General features: G+C 39.2%; 2 protein-coding genes across 2 annotated transcripts; both read right to left on the bottom strand.

The window, feature by feature from the left end:
• Positions 1-3,156: 3,156 nt before the first annotated feature.
• LOC125283548 (olfactory receptor 2W1-like) lies at positions 3,157-4,101 on the bottom strand. The gene is given in 1 exon segment (XM_048225568.2): positions 3,157-4,101. A coding segment is annotated over 1 exon segment (945 nt).
• Positions 4,102-15,323: 11,222 nt separating this feature from the next.
• LOC125283549 (olfactory receptor 2W1-like) lies at positions 15,324-16,268 on the bottom strand. The gene has a single exon (XM_048225569.2). The coding sequence runs from the start codon at positions 16,266-16,268 to the stop codon at positions 15,324-15,326; it is 945 nt and encodes a 314-aa protein (XP_048081526.2).
• Positions 16,269-19,978: the final 3,710 nt, after the last annotated feature.

Below are 19,978 nucleotides of genomic sequence, written 5' to 3'. Positions count from 1 at the left end.
TGGGCGTTATATGCAACTGATGAACCACTAAATTCTACCCCTGAAACGAATAATACACTATATGTTAACTACTTTGAATTTAAGTAATTAAAGTAAGTGTTTATGTGGCATCTGATAACTAATACAACCAGGAAAGAGTGAGATGTCTGTTTCCCCAAACTCACAATAATATTTTATGTTATAACACGTATAAATGTTATTCCAGGGAATCTCCAGCATTTGACCCTGATTAACTGAGGCCATCCTTGGGTCCAAGCTGTCAGTCACCAACCTAGAAGACCGTTCATGCCTTCCTCAGGTGCTAGAGCCTGGGTATGTTTCCTCGTGAATTGGTTTGGCTCAGGGGAGATCTCAGTCATCTGTGCAGACCGGGACAAGCATGTGCTATAACACGGAGACATTGTTTTTCCAGTCTTGTTGTCAGTGTCAGCATCTTCCTCCCAGTGACACTTTCACATCACAGTTATATGGGGAGTCTGTTCATGTACAGTGGCCTTTGGAGGGGCACCAGTCACTGTACTAGCTGAGATTTTTTCCGCTCCTCTAGGGGCGAAGTTTTTCTCCCTTGGGAGTGATTTATCTGATGTGAATGTATTCAATACATTGGGAGAAATAAATCAGCTACTCAGTGTGACTCAAACTTTAGTGTGGAAGGGAATAATTTAAAAGGAAATCAACTAAAATGTTAACAGTCATTATTTCTAGGTTATGAGATAATGAGAAACTTTTTCTTTTATTTTTCCTGTTTTTCTCATGTCCAAATACACACTTAAAAGGATTCTATAATATTATGCTGGTGAAAGAAAACCTATAGTGTCTTTCCCTTCTCTTAGGTTTCAGGTGTTGCAAATGTCCTAAATGTTAAAAGACTGAATATGTTGCTCCTGTATTCATTGCCCAATGAACATTTGTCATATTATGTAGAATAAGAACATTTCATGTGTATTTATTAAGAAAGTATCCATTCACTTATTAATTCTCCATATTTATTAAATATGTAATTTATATCAGAAGCCAATTTAAACACAGGAAAATCACACATGAATAAGAGACTATGTTGTTGCAAAGCTCGATGCCTTTTCTCAAATATACATACAGGTAAGTATATAAAATGAGGTAATGTCAACATAGTGGCAGGGACAGGTTTTGGAAGGAATTCAAAGGGTAGATTGATGAGATTTGTAAGAATATCTCTCCAGAGGTAAGATTATACCTGGGTTTAGGAGTCCAGTAAGAGGTTTGTAAGTGATAGATCAGTAGGTTATCAAGATTGGGGACGAGTCTTTCTCACAAAGAAGAGGTGATATTCGTTTCCAGAGGCCACACTGCCACCATTGTGTACGTTCTCCTCCCAAGTCCTTAGAACACCATAAAGTCTATATTGTCTCTAGGCCTTTCTGTCTTTGGGTATCATCACCCTCTCTCGGATTCCTTATTATTCCCAAGGCTTACCCACGTGGTGATTTTAAAATTACCTCCAAAAAGGAATTAAAACTATAAAATAAAGGTATAGTGTTTTCCCTGTGGCATCCTGGGAACCACAAGGTTTGAAGATAGGAGAGGAAAGACCATTAACCCGTACAAACCCTGTGCTCCCACCCAAATACTCCAGGTGGATGGCAGCTGACTTGGCCTTGAAATCACAGAGCAAGGGCACCATCAATGTGACGACTGTCATGTGCAGAGAGGATTTCCAATCTCTCGAAATGGAAGTCTTGTATAGAATGGGAGTACTTCTCTCTCTGGCACAGAGGTCCTCAGAGATCGAATGTATTTACCAGTAAAACAAAGTAAAAAGATATGGGGAACAAACATGAGATTGCTAAGTTCTTCTTTTGTCAAATAAGAGCATCAAGCCACTTTCCAAAAAAATTACTATCTATTACCACCTTAATTCAATAAAAGAAAAAAAAATAAAACCAGACCAAGAAGATAGTATTAAATAATGAATACCCTTTTATATTGATTTCATTTAGGTGATACTCCTCCTTTCCTTCATTTCTCTTATCTCAGAACCTAGAGAAACCATTATCCACCTACTTTCACAGGTGTATAGGAAGGAAATTAATTAAAATCTATAAAGCCCTGTTAATTTTCAGTTTAGAGTCTCAACATCTCCCTCTTCTCTATAATAGTGGTTCAGAAACTTTAGCCTGATCACCTGTAGTGTTTGTTAAAAACATCAGTTGCTGGTCCATCTTAGATGGTTGTTTCAGTAGGTCTGAGGTGAGCCCAAGAGTGTGCGTTACTGATAAGGTGCCAAGTGATGCTGTTGCTGCTGGTCCAAGGACCACACTACCTTACAGGAAATGCTCAAACTCCTTATCAGGTCATGGAGGGTAAAAGTTAAGCTATTCTAACAGAGAGACCCCAGAGTAGAGTGGCTTAATATTAAATAATATAGAACTTTTCCTCCTGTAATAGTCTGGAAGCATTGCTCTGCTTCAGGGTTGGATCTGTTTCCATTTTATTGTTCCATTGCCTCATAGAGTTTTTGGTACAACTAGGTACTCTCCACATTCACATTCCAGCCAAGAGAAAGGGGAAGAAGAAGGGTGAGAGCAAATGGCTTCATATTTGAGAAGATAACCCAGGAGTTACACACATTGCCTCCCTGGCATTGTGTTAGTAGGAGGCCAGGCTCAGATATGCCATAGGCACATTGTGGCCCTGCGCCCAGTTAAAACTAGAAGAGAAGTTGGAATGGGTATTAGTGGGCAGATGATCTCCAGTACAAAGGCTCCAATGGCAGTATCAGGTGGATGAAAGGAGGGTTACTTCCTATAAAATTGGTAAGTGTGAGAAGGGCAAATCAGTGTACTGTGTAATCCTATATTAAAATAATTTTCATGTGAAATGTTAATTCTTATTAAATATCTCTATTAATGTATTTACCGCATTTCATAAATATATGTTTACTTATCTGTAGTCCCTGATTAGTCTTGAAGGTTTCTAAGTGTATGAATTGAAGTTTTTTTATGTGTCTGTATCTCTCTCTCCTTATAATTTTTCTCTCTTTATACTTTTTTACAATGTCATTCACTAGTATAATTCTTGGTACATGGTAACACCCAATAACTGCTCTTTGCAGCCATGAATCAATTCATTTTTTGTTGGTAAAAGTCAGTATTATTTTCTAGCTGTCTTCCATCTAACTCATGACTTGACTGACCATTTTCCTACATGTAGCATTCTCTTTACTGCGTTCTTCACATCTTTGTTTCTTAAAGTGTAGATCAGAGGGTTAAGGGTGGGTGTGATGATCGTGTAAAAGAGAGAAAGGAACTTCCCCTCATCTTGGGATGTGCTATTCTGTGGCTTCATGTACATGGAAATGACTGTTCCATAAAACAGAGTTACTACTGTGAGGTGGGAGCCACATGTATTAAGGACCTTACGCCACCTTGCCTTTGACTTGATCCTCATGACAGCTTGAGTGATAAATCCGTATGAGATGAGAATTAGTGATAGAGGTACTAGAAGAAATATCACTCCGAGAGCAAAGAGAACGACCTCAATTACTTTTGAGTAGACACAAGCCATCTTGATCAATACTGGCATCTCACAGAAAAAATTATTGACTTCCCGGTGCCCTCATCTTGGTAACTTCAAAGTCAAGGAGCAAAGAATTAATGCACTGCCAAGGCCACCCAGCCAGGCGGTGAGCACCATCTTCTGGCAAAGCTGAGGGTGCATTATCACTGTGTAGTGAAGAGGTTGACAGACAGCAGCATAGCGGTCATAGGCCATCACAGCCAAGAGAAGACATTCAGCAGATCCCAGGTCAAGGGCAAAGAAGAACTGGAGCACACACCCTCCATAGGTAATAGACCTTGTTGGACCCCATAGATTCACCAGCATCTGGGGGACAATGCTAGTTGCATAGCAGAGATCCAAAAAAGACAAATTGGATAAGAAGAAATACATGGGAGTGTGGAGCTGGGCGTCTAGGTAAGATACAAGAATGATGGTTGTGTTTCCTACCAGAGTCACAATGTGGAAGATGAAGACAAGCCCAGAGATGATGCGTTCCAGTTGGGGTCGATCAGAAAACCCCAGCAGGATGAAATCCGTAGTGGAACTTCCATTGTTTGTGTCCATGGCTCCTTAGGAAAGTCTAGGAGACAAATCACGGTAATCAAAATAGCATCAGCTCTAGGTAGAAATAAAAATCTCTGTAGTTTGCTCTGAGTATCCCAGATGCAGTTGTTGGTGTGCTCTCTCCCGTTTGGAACACCTCTGTTAACACTCTCCCTGTGTTCAGTGCCCCAAACCTCTCTGTGTTCACTCATAACTAGAGTGGTTCTAAAATAACATGGTAACCCCATCACATGAATTGGAAATCCCTAAAGGGCTTAATTAAGCCACGACACCTATGGTTGTGTGTTTTGGTTAAGTAATACATCCATAAATTTAAAGATATTACTTAAGATTGGGATACATTTGGAGGAGTTGTTCCTTGTTGAAATTATGACATAAGCATACTTGGTCATGCCAAATTTTTGCCTTACCCAAGAAGCGGAATTTGAGGTAAAAAGTTACATGACCGTTTTCTAGGGATGAGCTCCACCATTTGGTAGCAGGAGCGCTTCCATGTTCATTTTAAAGTGTGTTCATTCCAGCCATTATCGTCACCATCACTACCAACTTCCTCCTCTTGCCTTCCTCCTCTTCCACATCGCAGACACTGCTGTTCCTGTATCAGTTTTGGTGTTCCGCACTCTACTGACCTTTTTTGATGCCAGGGAAAATCATCTTTCCTATTAACCTTCATTTCCATGTACAGAGGACCCGTGTTTCTTGGAATGCCTTTCATGACTGTTGTACAGCATTTAAATAGCCTTACAGATGTGTTGCAGAGTTAAAAATTGAACTGATTCCAGAAACATTTGGTTACCACATACACACAGCAACCACCTGTGTTAGCTCCTACTCACCTGGCGATTCTGCAAAATTTGGGTGGTAGGTAACTTGAATAAGCAGCAGCTCAATAAACAGTCAGTGAGTTGTTTTTCTTTATGGAATTTACCAATTATATGAGTCAATCCCCTGCTTGCTTCAGACCTCTATAGGTAAAAGCTCATTTTAATTCTAAAAGAATTCGGAAAAGAGATAAGGATCACATACATTTCACTATTTCTGATTACTTTATGACATCATTAAGTAGATGGATTGTTGCTGACTGAATTAGTTTATAAATATTTTTAGTTTTTATTTTTGGGTTTATAAATATTTTTTGCATAGACTTTCTGGCCATGAGAATCAGACATAGGGTAGTTTATATTCATAGTGTGTTTGTGACCAAGGAATAATAACTTTACTGGCTATCATTACAGTAAAATAGGTAAATTGTCTATAGTATATGATTTTTTATAAGCAGTCCAGTTAGAACATGAAAATGTTATAATCATGTAAAGGAACTGTTATTAGCAAGTAGTATGAGATAGAGATATAGTTTGTCTCAATACAACTTGGAAATTTAATTTAATTAATGATTGCAAAGTATTTATGTGGTCGGAGGTCAGCTAAGTCGAGCATAGTGCTTAAGTGCACAGATTCTGGACTCAGAGCTTGGTGTCCAACCCCAGCTTCACTACTTGGAGGTAATGTGTCCTTGGGCAGTTACGTAACCTGTTTGTACACCAGGTTTTCTGTATGTTCACTGAAGATAATAGTATTCCTCAAAGGGAGGTGGTGAGGGTTAGTATTTGTGAAAACACTAGGAACTGTGCTTGGCTCATAGTAATTCTCAGAATTAAAAATGTATTCACCTACCCACAAATTATTATTATTTTACTCACCCCTTCCTGTCTTCATTTTTCACACTGGTGATTTTACCAAGATAGGCTAGAACTAAACTGGAATGCTTACAGTTTTATATTTGCATAACTTTTAAATGCACAGACACTCAAGTACACAAAAGGGCCCACAAGCAAGATGTACATACTGAACCGATAAACCCAGAGGCAGGAGAGGACAGAGGACTTAGCTCCCAACATGGTTGATTACAAAATGCACTCAGTATTCTTTGACCACGTAAGGTTGGGATAGTGTTGGGAATTAAAAGGCCATAGAATTTTAGAGTTGAAATAGACTCAGAAAGCACGATCCAGCCTTCTGCCCCTGAAGGAGGTCTTCCACAGAATGTTGACACGACTCCTGTTTTCAGAGCTTCGTAGCTGTCCTTTCATCAGTGCGTCATCCCTACATCCACGCACTGGGTCTTTTTCTTTATTCTGGAAGTAACATGGAGTAAGTCAATTCAACATGACTTCATTATGAAGAACAGTTTCATTATAAAAGAAAACATAGATACAGAGAAAAACAAAAGCTCGATGAGTTAAGGTGAATATTCTTGTAACTAACAGGCAGGTCAAGAAATAAGAGTCTTGCCAAGCACCCCAGGAACTTCTCTTCACAACTGGTCCTAGTCATTACACTTCCCTGTCCCTCAAACTATCCACTATCCTGATGTTTATAGTAATCATCTAGTTAGAAAAAGAAACAACATTTATTTATTTTAGAGAGAGAGAGAGCATGGGGGGGGGGATGGGGCACATGGAGAGGGAGAGAGAAACTCAAGCAGAGTGCCCTGAGCGCACAGCTCCTGGCATAGCTCTATCTCATGACCTTGAGATCTTGCCCTGACCAAAACCAAAAGTTGGCCACTTAAATAACTGTACCACTCAGGTGCCCCTAGTAATCACCATCTTGTATTTAATAGCTTGATTATCCAAATGTGCATCTGTAGACAATATTGTTTAGTTTGGCTCATTAAAAGTTTTTTATAGGGGCACCTGGGTGGCTCAGCCATTAAGCGTCTGCCTTCAACTCAGGTAGTGATCCCAGGGTCCTGGGATCGAGCCACACATTGGGCTCCTCGCTCATCAGGAAGCCTGCTTCTCCCTCTCCTACTCCCCCTGCTGGTGTTCCCTCTCTCGCTGTGTCTCTCTCTCTTCAATAAATGAATAAAATCTTTTAAAAAAATGAAAGTTTTTTATATGTGTTTTGAGTTTCTTTTAATATTAGAACCTCTTATCAAATATACTCTTAGAATTATATTCCTAGACTAAGTGTTTGATGGCTATCAGCTGCTTCTAACACTGTATGATGTTTAATTAGCATACTTTTCTGGTTGCTATCCATTGGACTCACCATGGTTTATCAAATGCCTTTGATTATGAGTTGAGAAGTGAACACACTACTGTAGGTGTGGCATACCACTGAAGAAGACAGTGAGCATCCATGAGGCATGTACAGTTTCTAAAATATATGTTTGCTAGGTTTAGCAGGGGAAAAATATTAACAGCTGAGTTTACACTGTGGGTCACTTAGGAACTCATATCTTTATTGGAAGTGTTAAGCTGGAATTACACTTTATGTAATTTTATGTTATGAATCCAAATATTGGACTTTTATGCTGTAAACTATTTCATATTGGTTTAAGCCCTGGTACAAATTTAGGTATGGTTTAATTTTAACTTAAAAGTGAACATGGTATTAAAAAGGAGAAACCACAAGCATAAGAAACAGATGTTAAAAATGAGCCATGTGATGTTTTCACTGAAACAGGTTTTCATTTTTCATGGTATGGACTTCAGGTTCTTTTTTTTTTTTTTTTTTAAAGATTTTATTTATTCATTTGACAGAGATAGAGACAGCCAAGCAAGAGAGGGAACACAAGCAGGGGGAGTGGGAGAGGAAGAAGCAGGCTCCCAGCAGAGCATGGAGCCCGATGTGGGGCTCGATCCCAGAACGCCAGGATCACGCCCTGAGCCGAAGGCAGACGCCTAACGACTGCGCCACCCAGGCGCCCCTGGACTTCAGGTTCTAATAGCATAGCATGAGTTTACAAATTACCTTGTTCTATGAAATGTAACACAAATGAAGCAAACGTATTAAAGATAACTTGAATGTACAGAATGATGTGGAGGGTAAACTAGAAAGGAAATTAGAACATATTTACGTTTCAGGAGGGAAGAGTTCACAGCTGTCGTGTTCTTACATAGTCCAAAGGTACCCATGTTCCCTTGATGATGAGCCTTCATTTCACGGGTAATCAGAAGGATTCTTCTTTGGCAAGTTACTGAGTCCGTGAAATACTGATTAGCCCCGACTCCTTGTGCTAACACCACAATCACATTTGCGTTTAAATGCAATAGCTGCACTGAGATTCAGTGAAATCTCTGGTGTGAATGTTGGAGAAAAACTAGTTGTGGGACTGGCATAACATTTGATGAATTTGGTTTGCTGAATGTATTTTTGATGGGATATTTGTAGTCTTTTGGTGTTAGACACATTTGTGGGTAGATGTCTGTCTAATTAAACCAGGAGAGCCCTCCAGTGGTCCGTGTGTACTCCATGGAGTGTTTATGTAGGACTTAAAGGCTAGTAAGTTAAGGTGGTGTAGACCCTGGGGACAGGTGCACCACAGAGGTGATTAACAAGACTTAGACTATGGTCAGAGGCCTATCCTAATAACTTTAGGAATGATTCCCTTAAGACATTGGGTTTCACCTGTTCTTTTTTTTCTTTATTTTTCCTTTAGATTTCCTCCATGGAAATTAATTTCAGAGATGGATTTATTTATGTATGTAATTTACTATTGAAGATTGAAAATACAATGTTAATCATTTATATAAAAACTAACATAATTGAACTTTTTTGTTTTGTTTTCATTTCATAATGAGTTTTATTTTTTCCATTTTAAAAAATTAAAATTCAAGTAATTAACATATGATGTATTATTGGTTTCAGAGGTAGAGGTCAGTGATTCATCAGTCGCATCTAATACTCATTACATTATGTGCCGTCCTTAATGTCTATCATCCAGTTACCCCATCCCCCTTCAGCAGCCCTCAGTTGTTTCCTATGATTAAGAGTTTCTTATGGTTTGTCTCCTTCTCTGGTTTCATCTTATTTTATTTTTTCCTCTCTTCCCCTATGATCCTGTTTTGTTTCTTAAATTCCGCATGAGTGAGATAATATGATAATTCTCTTTCTCTGATTGACTTATTTCACTTACCATAATACCCTCTAGTTCCATCCATGTTGGTGCAAATGGTAAGGTTTCTTTTCTTTTCTTTTTCTTTTTTTGCTGGCTGAATATTATTCCATTGTGTATGTATATACCTCATCTTCTTTATCCATTCATCTGTCAGTGATCATCTGGGATCTTTCCATAGTTTGGCTATTGTGGACATTGCTGCTACGAACATTGGGGTGCATGTGCCCCTTCTTTTCACTACATCTGTATCTTGGGGGTAAATACCCAGTAGTGCAATTGCTGGGTTGTAGGGTAGCTGTATTTTCAACTTTTTCAGGAAACTCCTCCATACCATTTTCCAGAGTGGCTGCACCAGGTTGCATCCCCAACAGTGTAAGATGTTCCCCTTTGTCTGCATCCTTGCCAACATTTGTTTTTCCCTGACTTGTTAATTTTAGCCGTTCTGACTGGGGTGAGGTGTATCTCATTGTGGTTTTTATTTGTATTTCCCTCATGCCAAGTGATGTGGAGCATTTTTTCATGTGTCTGTTAGCCATTTGTATGTCTTCTTTGGAGAAGTGTCTGTTCATGTCTTCTGCACATTTCTTTTTTTTAATAATAATATTTTTTATTATATTATGTTAGTCACCATACAGTACATCCCTGGTTTTTGATGTAAAGTTCCATGATTCATTAGTTGCGTATAACACCCAGTGCACCATGCAATACATGCCCTCCTTAATACCCATCACCAGCGTATCCCATTGCCCCCCCCAAAGCCCTCAGTTTGTTTCCCAGAGTCCACAGTCTCTCATGGTTCATTCCCCCTTCTGTTTACCCCCTTTCTTCTTCCCTTTCTTCTCCTACCAATCTTCCTACTTCTTATGTTCCATAAATGAGTGAAACCATATGATAATTGTCTTTCTCTGCTTGATTTATTTCGCTTAGCATTATCTCCTCCAGTGCCGTCCATGTTGCAGCAAATGTTGAGAAATCGTTTTTTTTTTGATGGCTGAGTAATATTCCATTGTATTTTTGGACCACATCTTCTTTTTTTTTTTTTAAAGATTTTATTTATTTATTTATTTTTAATTAATGATTTTTTATTATATTATGTTAGTCACCATACAGTACATCCCCAGTTTCCGATGTAAAGCTCGATGATTCATTAGTTGCGTATAACACCCAGTGCACCATGCAATACGTGCCCTCCTTACTACCCATCACCAATCTATCCCATTCCCCCACCCCCTCCCCTCTGAGGCCCTCAGTTTGTTTCTCATAGTCCATAGTCTCTCATGTTTCATTCTCCCTTCTGATTACCCCCCCCTTTCTTTATCCCTTTCTTCCCCTACCGATCTTCCTAGTTCTTATGTTCCATAGATGAGAGAAATCATATGATAATTGTCTTTCTCTGCTTGACTTATTTCACTTAGCATTATCTCCTCCAGTGCCGTCCATGTTGCAGCAAATGTTGAGAATTCGTTCTTTCTGATAGCTGAGTAATATTCCATTGTATATATGGACCACAACTTCTTAATCCAGTCATCTGTTGAAGGGCATCTCGGTTCCTTCCACGATTTGGCTATTGTGGACATTGCTGCTATGAACATTGGGGTGCATATGGCCCTTCTCTTCACTACGTCTGTATCTTTGGGGTAAATACCCAGTAGTGCAATTGCTTGGATACCAGTCTTTTATCTGTAGTGTCATTTGCAAATATATTCTCCCATTCCGTGGGCTGCCTCTTAGTTTTTTTGACTGTTTCTTTGGCAGTGCAGAAGCTTTTTATTTTGATGAAGTCCCACAAGTTCATTTTTTCTTTTGTTTCTCTTGCCTTTGGAGATGTGTCATGAAAAAGGTTGCTGTGGCCAATGTCATAGAGGTAGCTGCCTATGCTCTCCTCTAGGATTTTGATGGATTCCTGTCTCACATCGAGGTCTTTCATCCATTTGGAGTTTATCTTTGTGTATGGTGTGAGAGAGTGGTCAAGTTCATTCTTTTGCATGTAGCTGTCCAATTTTCTCAGCACCATTCTGCACATTTCTTGACTGGATTCTTTGTTTTTTGGGTGCTGAGTTTGATAAGATATTTCCAAATCACATATCAGATCTTGGATACTAGCCCTTTCTCTGATATGTGATTTAGAAATATCTTCTCCCCCAGCTTTGTATTTCCTTTTCAACAGTTCCTTGGTGATTCGGGGCCTTTTCTGGTTCCACACAAATTTAAGGACTATTTGTTCCAGTTCTTTGAAAAATGTCATCAGCATTTTGATCAGGATAGCATTGAAAGTGTAGATTGCTCTGGGTAGCATGGACATTTTAACTATGTTAATTCTTCCGATCCATGAGCATGGAATATTTTTCCATCTTTTTGTATCTTCCTCAATGTCTTTCAAGAGTGATTTATAGTTTCTAGAATATAGGTCCTTTACATCTCTGGTTAAGTTAATTCCAAGGTAACGTATGGTTTTGGTGCTATTGTAAATGGGATGGATTCCCTAATGTCTCTTTCTTCAGTCTCATTATTCATGTATAGAAATGCAACTGATTTCTGAGCATTGATTTTGTATTCTGCCATATTACTGAATTGCTCTATAACTTCTAATAGTTTGGGGGTGGATTCTTTTGGGTTTTCCATATAGAGTATCATGTCACCTGTGAAGAGAGACATTTTGACTTCTTCTTTGCCGATTTGGATACCTTTTATCCCTTTTTGTTGTCTGATTGCTGTTGCAAGGACTTTTCTAGTACTGTGTTTAGTAATAGTGGCGAGAGTAGGCATCCTTGTCGTGTTCCTGATCTTAAGGGAAAGGCTTCCAGCTTTTCCCCATTGAGAATGATATTTGCTGTAGGCTTTTTTCATAGATGGTTTTTATGAGATTGAGAAATGTACCCTCTATCCCTCCACTCTGAAGGGTTTTAATCAGGAAAGGATGCTGTATTTTGTGAAATGCTTTTTCTGCATCTATTGAGAGAATCATATGATTTTTGGCTTTTTCCTTCTGGATAAAATCTAAGACACTGATAAATTTGTGAATGTTGAACCACCCTTGCATCCCAGGGATGAATCCCACTTGGTCATGGTGGATAATCCTTTTAATGTACTGTTGGATTCTATTGGCCAGGATCTTGTTGAGGATTTTGGCATCATATTCATTAGGGAAATCGGTCTGTAATTCTCCTTTTTGATGGGGTCTTTGCCTGGTTGGGGATCAAGGTAATATTGGCCTCATAGAATGAGTTTGGTAGCTTTCCTTCTGTTTCTATTTTTTGAAATAGCTTTAGGAGAATAGGTATTATTTCTTCTTTGAATGTTTGGTAGAATTCCCCAGGAAATCGAGCCGTACTACAAAGCTGTGATCACAAAGACAGCATGGTACTGGCACAAAAACAGACACATAGACCAATGGAACAGAATAGAGAACCCAGAACTGGACCCTCGGCTCTTTGGGCAACTAATCTTTGACAAAGCAGAAAAAACATCCGGTGGAAAAAAGACAGTCTCTTCAATGAATGATGCTGGGAAAACTGGAAAGCTACATGCAAAAGAATAAAACTTGACCACTCTCTCACACCATACACAAAGATAAACTCCAAATGGATGAAAGACCTCAATGTGAGAAAGGAATCCATCAAAATCCTAGAGGAGAGCATAAGCAGCAACCTCTACGACATCAGCCACAGCAACCTTTTTCATGACACATCTCCAAAGGCAAGAGAAACAAAAGAAAAAATGAACTTGTGGAACTTCATCAAGATAAAAAGCTTCTGCACAGCCAAGGAAACAATCAAAAAAACTAAGAGGCAGCCCACGGAATGGGAGAATATATTTGCAAATGATGCTACAGATAAAAGACTGGTATCCAAGATCTACAAAGAACTTCTCAAACTCAATACTCAAGAAACAAATAAATCATAAAATGGGCAGAAGATGTGAACAGACACTTTTCCAATGATGACATACAAATGGCTAACAGACACATGAAAAAATGTACAAAATCATTAGCCATCAGGGAAATTCAAATCAAAAGCACACTGAGATACCACCTTACGCCAGTTAGAATGGCATAAATTGACAAGGCAAGAAACAACAATTGCTGGAGAGGATGTGGAGAAGGGGGATCCCTCCTACATTGTTGGTGGGAATGCACGTTGGTACAGACACTCTGGAAAACCGTGTGGAGGTCCCTTAAAAAGTTAAAAATTGAAGTACCCTTTGACCCAGCCATTGCACTACTGGGTATTTACCCCAAAGATACAGACGTAGTGAAGAGAAGGGCCATATGCACCTCAATGTTCATAGCAGCATTATCCACAATAGGTAAATCGTGGAAGGAACCGAGATGCCCTTCAACAGATGAATGGGTTAAGAAGTTGTGGTCCATATATACAATAGAATATTACTCAGCTATCAGAAAGAACGAATTCTCAATACTGGCTGCAACATGAACGGCACTGGAGGAGATAATGCTAAGTGAAATAAGTCAAGCAGAGAAAGACAATTATCATATGATTTCTCTCATCTATGGAACATAAGAACTAGGAAGATCGGTTGGGGAAGAAAGGGATAAAGAAAGGGGGGTAATCAGAAGGGGGAATGAAGCATGAGAGACTATGGACTCTGAGAAACAAACTGAGGGCTTTGGAGGGGAGGGGGATGGGGGAATGGGATAGACTGGTGATGGGTAGTAAGGAGGGCATGTATTGCATGGTGTACTGGGTGTTATACGGAACTAATGAATCATGTAACTTTACATCAAAAACCAGGGATGTACTGTATGGTGACTAACATAATATAATAAAAAAACATTAAAATAAAAAAAAATATCTTCTCCCATTCCGTAGGTTGCTTTTAGTTTTGTCGCAATTTGCTGTGTAGAAGCTTTTTATCTTGATGAAGTCCCAATAGTTGATTTTTGCTGTTTCCCTTGCCTTTGGAGATAGGTCTAGCAAGAAGTTGCTGTGGTGAAGGTCGAAGAGGTTGCTGCCTGTGTTCTCCTCTAGGATTTGGATGGATTCCTGTCTCACATTGAGGTCTTTCATCCATTTTGAGTTCGTCTTTTTGTATGGTGTAACAGAATCGTCCAGTTTCATTCTTCTGCATGTGGCCGTCCAATTTTCCCAGCACCATTTATTGAGGAGACTTTCTTTTTCCATTGGATATTCTTTTTTTTCAAGCTTTGTTGGAGATTAGTTGACCATAGAATTGGGGGTCCATTTCTGGGGTCTCTATTCTGGACTCAGGGAACGAAACTGAGGATTACAGAAGCTTGAGGGGTGGGAGGGATGGGGTATCTGTATTATGGGTATTAAGAAGGGCACGTGTGGTGATGAGCAGTGGGTGTTATATGCAACTAATGAATCACTGAACACTACCTCAAAAACTTATGATGTACTGAATGCTGGCTAATTGGACATAATAATAATAAAAAGAGAACATATAGGTTAGAGACTGCTAATAGAAAAATAAAAAAATGAAAATCTCACCATTGCCTTTTCCTCAATCATACAAACAGACAAATATATAAAATGAGAGAATGTCAAAATAGTGTCAGGACAGGATTTGGAGGGAATTCACAGGACAGATTGATGAGATTATAAGGATATGTCTCCTGAATTAAGATGTCAACTGAGTTTAGGAGTAAAGGTTTATAAGTCAAATTACTTAGCAAAATTGGGGATGAGCTTTTCTCACAAAGAAGAGTTGATACTCTTTTCTAGTGTCTACATAGTCACCATTCTGTATGTTCTCCTCACAATGTCCTCACAGCATCATGAAGATTATATTGTCTCTAGCCTTCCTGTCTTTGGGTATCATCACCCTCTCTCGGATTATTATTCCCAGGGCTTACACACCTGGCAATGTTAAAATTACCTGCAAAAAAGGAATCAAAACTTGAAAAAAAAAGTATAATATTTTCCCTTCTGGCAATATCAGGTGGATGAAAAGGAATGTTATTTCCCATCAAAGTGATAATTCTGAGAAGAAAAAAATCAATGTCTAGTGTAATCCGACATTAAAATTAATTTGCTTGTGAAATATTTTCTTTACACTTTGTACATATCTCTATTACTGTACTTAATCACATTTCATATGTTTACTTATCTGTAGCCCCTGATTATCTTGAAAATTTCTAAGTGTATGAATTGAAGTTTCATGTGTCTGTATCTCTCTCTCCTTATATTTTTTTCTGTGCTTATTTTCAAAGTTAGTACTTAGTACTATTCTTGGTACATGGTAAACCCCCAATAAATACTCTTTGCTTAAATGAGATGATTCATATTTTGTTGATAAAGGTCAATGTTATTTCTTTAGTTCTCTTCCATCTAACTCATGACTTGACTGACCATTTTTCTACACGCAGTGTTCTCTTTACTACACTCTTCACATCTTTGTTTCTTAAAGTGTAGATCAGAGGGTTAAGGGTGGGTGTGATGATCGTGTAAAAGAGAGAAAGGAACTTCCCCTCATCTTGGGATGTGCTATTCTGTGGCTTCATGTACATGTAGATGACTGTTCCATAAAACAGAGTTACTACTGTGAGGTGGGAGCCACATGTATTAAGGACCTTACGCCACCTTGCCTCTGACTTGATCCTCATGACAGCCTGAGTGATAACTCCATATGAGATGAGAATTAGTGATAGAGGTACTAGAAGAAATATCACTCCGAGAGCAAAGAGAACGACCTCAATTACTTTTGAGTAGACACAAGCCATCTTGATCAATGCTGGCATCTCACAGAAAAAATTATTGACTTCCCGGTGCCCACATCTTGGTAACTTCAAAGTCAAGGAGCAAAGAATTAATGCACTGCCAAGGCCACCCAGCCAGGCGGTGAGCACCATCTTCTGGCAAAGCTGAGGGTGCATTATCACTGTGTAGTGAAGAGGTTGACAGACAGCAGCATAGCGGTCATAGGCCATCACAGCCAAGAGAAGACATTCAGTGGCTCCCAGGTCAAGGGCAAAGAAGAACTGGAGCACACACCCTCCATAGGTAATAGACCTTGTTGGACCCCATAGATTCACCAGCATCTGGGGGACAATGCTAGTTGCATAGCAGAGATCCAAAAAAGACAAATTGGATAAGAAGAAATACATGGGAGTGTGGAGCTGGGCGTCTAGGTAAGATACAAGAATGATGGTTGTGTTTCCTACCAGAGTCACAATGTAGAAGATGAAGACAAGCCCAGAGATGATGCGTTCCAGTTGGGGTCGATCAGAAAACCCCAGCAGGATGAAATCCGTAGTGGAACTTCCATTGTTTGTGTCCATGGCTCCTTAGGAAAGTCTAGGAGACAAACCACGGTAATCAAAATAGCATCAGCTCTAGGTAGAAATAAAAATCTCTGTAGTTTGCTCTGAGTATCCCAGATGAAGTTGTTGGTGTGCTCTCTCCCGTTTGGAACACCTCTGTTAACACTCTCCCTGTGTTCAGTGCCCAAAACCTCTCTGTGTTTACTCATAACTAGAGTGGTTCTGAAATAACATGGTAACCCCATCACATGAATTGGAAATCCCTAAAGGGCTTAATTAAGCCACGACACCTATGGTTGTGTGTTTTGGTTAAGTAATACATCCATAAATTTAAAGATATTACTTAAGATTGGGATACATTTGGAGGAGTTGTTCCTTGTTGAAATTATGACATAAGCATACTTGGTCATGCCAAATTTTTGCCTTACCCAAGAAGCGGGATTTGAGGTAAAAAGTTACATGACCGGGAACCAGAAAAGACCCCGAATCTCCAAGGAACTGTTGAAAAGGAAAAACAAAGCTGGGGGCATCACAATGCCGGATTTCGAGCTGTACTACAAAGCTGTGATCACAAAGACAGCATGGTACTGGCACAAAAACAGACACATAGACCAATGGAACAGAATAGAGAGCCCAGAAATGGACCCTCAGCTCTTTGGGCAACTAATATTTGATAAAGCAGGAAAAAACATCTGGTGGGAAAAAGACAGTCTCTTCAATAAATGGTGCTGGGAAAATTGGACAGCTACATGCAAAAGAATGAAACTTGACCACTATCTCACACCATACACAAAAATAAACTCCAAATGGATGAAAGACCTCGATGTGAGACAGGAATCCATCAAAATTCTAGAGGAGAACATAGGCAGCAACCTCTACGACATCAGCCAAAGCAACCTTTTTCATGACACATCCCCAAAGGCAAGAGAAACAAAAGATAAAATGAATTAATGGGACTTCATCAAGATTAAAAGTTTCTGCACAGCCAAGGAAACAGTCAGAAAAACTAAGAGGCAGCCCACGGAATGGGAGAATATATTTGCAAATGACACTACAGATAAAGGACTGGTATCCAAGATCTACAAAGAACTTCTCAAACTCAATACACGAGAGACAAATAAACAAATCAAAAAATGGGCAGAAGATACGAACAGACACTTTTCCAATGAAGACATACAAATGGCTAACAGACACATGAAAAAATGTTCAAAATCATTAGCCATCAAGGAAATTCAAATCAAAACCACACTGAGATACCACCTTACGCCAGTTAGAATGGCAAAAATAGACAAGGCAAGAAACAACAATTGTTGGAGAGGATGTGGAGAAAGGGGATCCCTCCTACATTGTTGGTGGGAATGCAAGTTGGTACAGCCACTCTGGAAAACCGTGTGGAGGTCCCTTAAAAAGTTAAAAATTGAGGTACCCTATGATCCAGCCATTGCACTACTGGGTGTTTACCCCAAAGATACAGACGTAGTGAAGAGAAGGGCCATATGCACCCCAATGTTCATAGCAGCAATGTCCACAATAGCTAAATCGTGGAAGGAGCCGAGATGCCCTGCAACAGATGACTGGATTAAGAAGTTGTGGTCCATATATACAATGGAATATTACTCAGCAATCAGAAAGAATGAGTTCTCAACATTTGCTACAACATGGACGGCACTGGAGGAGATAATGCTTAGTGAAATAAGTCAAGCAGAGAAAGACAATTATCATATGATTTCTCTCATCTATGGAACATAAGAACTAGAATGATCAGTAGGGGAAGAAAGGGATAAAGAAAGGGGGGGTAATCAGAAGGGGGAATGAAACATGAGAGACTATGGACTATGAGAAACAAACTGAGGGCTACAGAGGGGAGGGGGGTGGGGGAATGGGATAGACCGGTGATGGGTAGTAAGGAGGGCACATATTGCATGGTGCACTGGGTGTTATACACAACTAATGAATCATCGAGCCTTACATCGAAAACCGGGGATGTACTGTATGGTGACTAACATAATATAATAAAAAATCATTATTAATAAAAAAAAAAAGTTACATGACCGTTTTCTAGGGATGAGCTCCACCATTTGGTAGCAGGGGCGCTTCCATGTTCATTTTAAAATGTGTTCATTCCAGCCATTGTCGTCACCATCACTACCAACTTCCTCCTCTTGCCTTCCTCCTCTTCCACATCACAGACACTGCTGTTCCTGTATCAATTTTGGTGTTCCCCACTCTACTGACCTTTTTTGATGCCAGGGAAAATCATCTGTCCTATTAACCTTCATTTCCATGTACAGAGGACCCGTGTTTCTTGGAATGCCTTTCATGACTGTTGTACAGCATTTAAATAGCCTTACAGATGTGTTGCAGAGTTAAAAATTGAACTGATTCCAGAAACATTTGGTTACCACATACACACAGCAACCACCTGTGTTAGCTCCTACTCACCTGGCGATTCTGCAAAATTCGGGTGGTAGGTAACTTGAATAAGCAGCAGCTCAGTAAACAGTCAGTGAGTTGTTTTTCTTCATGGAATTTACCAGTTATATGAGTCAATCCCCTGCTTGCTTCAGACCTCTATAGGTAAAAGCTCATTTTAATTCTAAAAGAATTCGGAAAAGAGATAAGGATCACATACATTTCACTATTTCTGAATAGTTGATCATATCATTGTATAGATGGAATCTTTGTTGACTGAATTAGTTTATTATTATTTTTTAGTTTTTATTTTTTTGCCTTGTAAATTTCTTTGCATAGACTTTCTGGCCATGAGAATCAGACATAGGGTAGTTTATATTCATAGTGTGTTTGTGGCCCAGGAATAACAACTTTCCTGGCTGTCATTACAGCAAAATAAGGGAAATTAAATTACCTACAGTATCTGATTGTTACAAGCAGTTTGGTTAGAACATGGAAATGTTATAATCATGAAAAGGAACTGTTACTACCAAGAGCATGAGATTGAGATATAGCTTTATCAATACAAAATGGAATTTAATTTAATTAATGAATGTGATGTTTTTATGTGGTGGAGGTCAGCTAAGTTGAGCATTGTGCTTGAGTGCACAGATTCTGGACTCAGAAATTGGTGTCAAATCCCAGATTCACTACTTAGCGGTATGTGCCTTTGGGCAGTTTTTTTTTACCTCTTTGTACACTAGGTACTCCATATGTTCAGTGATGATAATAATTTCCTGAAAGGGAGGTGGTGAGGGTTAGTATTTGTGAAAACACTGGGAACTGTGCTTGGTTCATATTTAATTTCAAAATTAAACATTGTATTGACCTATCCACAATTTATTATTCTGTTCACTCCTTACTGTCTTCATTTTTCACTCTGATGATTTTACCATGTTGGTCTAGAACTAAACCAAAATGCTTAAAATTTCATGTTTGTATAACTTTTTAAATGCACAAACACTCATTTTCATAAACGTGCCCATAAACACTAACCATCAGAGAAATACAAATGAAAACCACAATGAGATACCATCTTACACCACTCAGAATGTCTTAAATTAACAAGACAGGAAAGAACAAATGTTGGAGAGGATGTGGAGAAAGGGGAGCCCTCTTACACTGGTGGTGGGAATGCAAGGTGGTACAGCCACTCTGGAAAACAGTATGGAGTTTCCTCAGAAAGTTAAAAATAGAGCTACCGCATGACCCAGAAATTGCACACTGCTAGGTATTTACCCCAAAGATACAGACATAGTGAAAAGAAGGGACACATG

Source organism: Ursus arctos, unplaced genomic scaffold (genome assembly GCF_023065955.2).
Source record: "Ursus arctos isolate Adak ecotype North America unplaced genomic scaffold, UrsArc2.0 scaffold_31, whole genome shotgun sequence".
Lineage (NCBI taxonomy): Eukaryota > Metazoa > Chordata > Mammalia > Carnivora > Ursidae > Ursus > Ursus arctos.
This window is presented reverse-complemented; position numbering and strand designations above follow the sequence as displayed.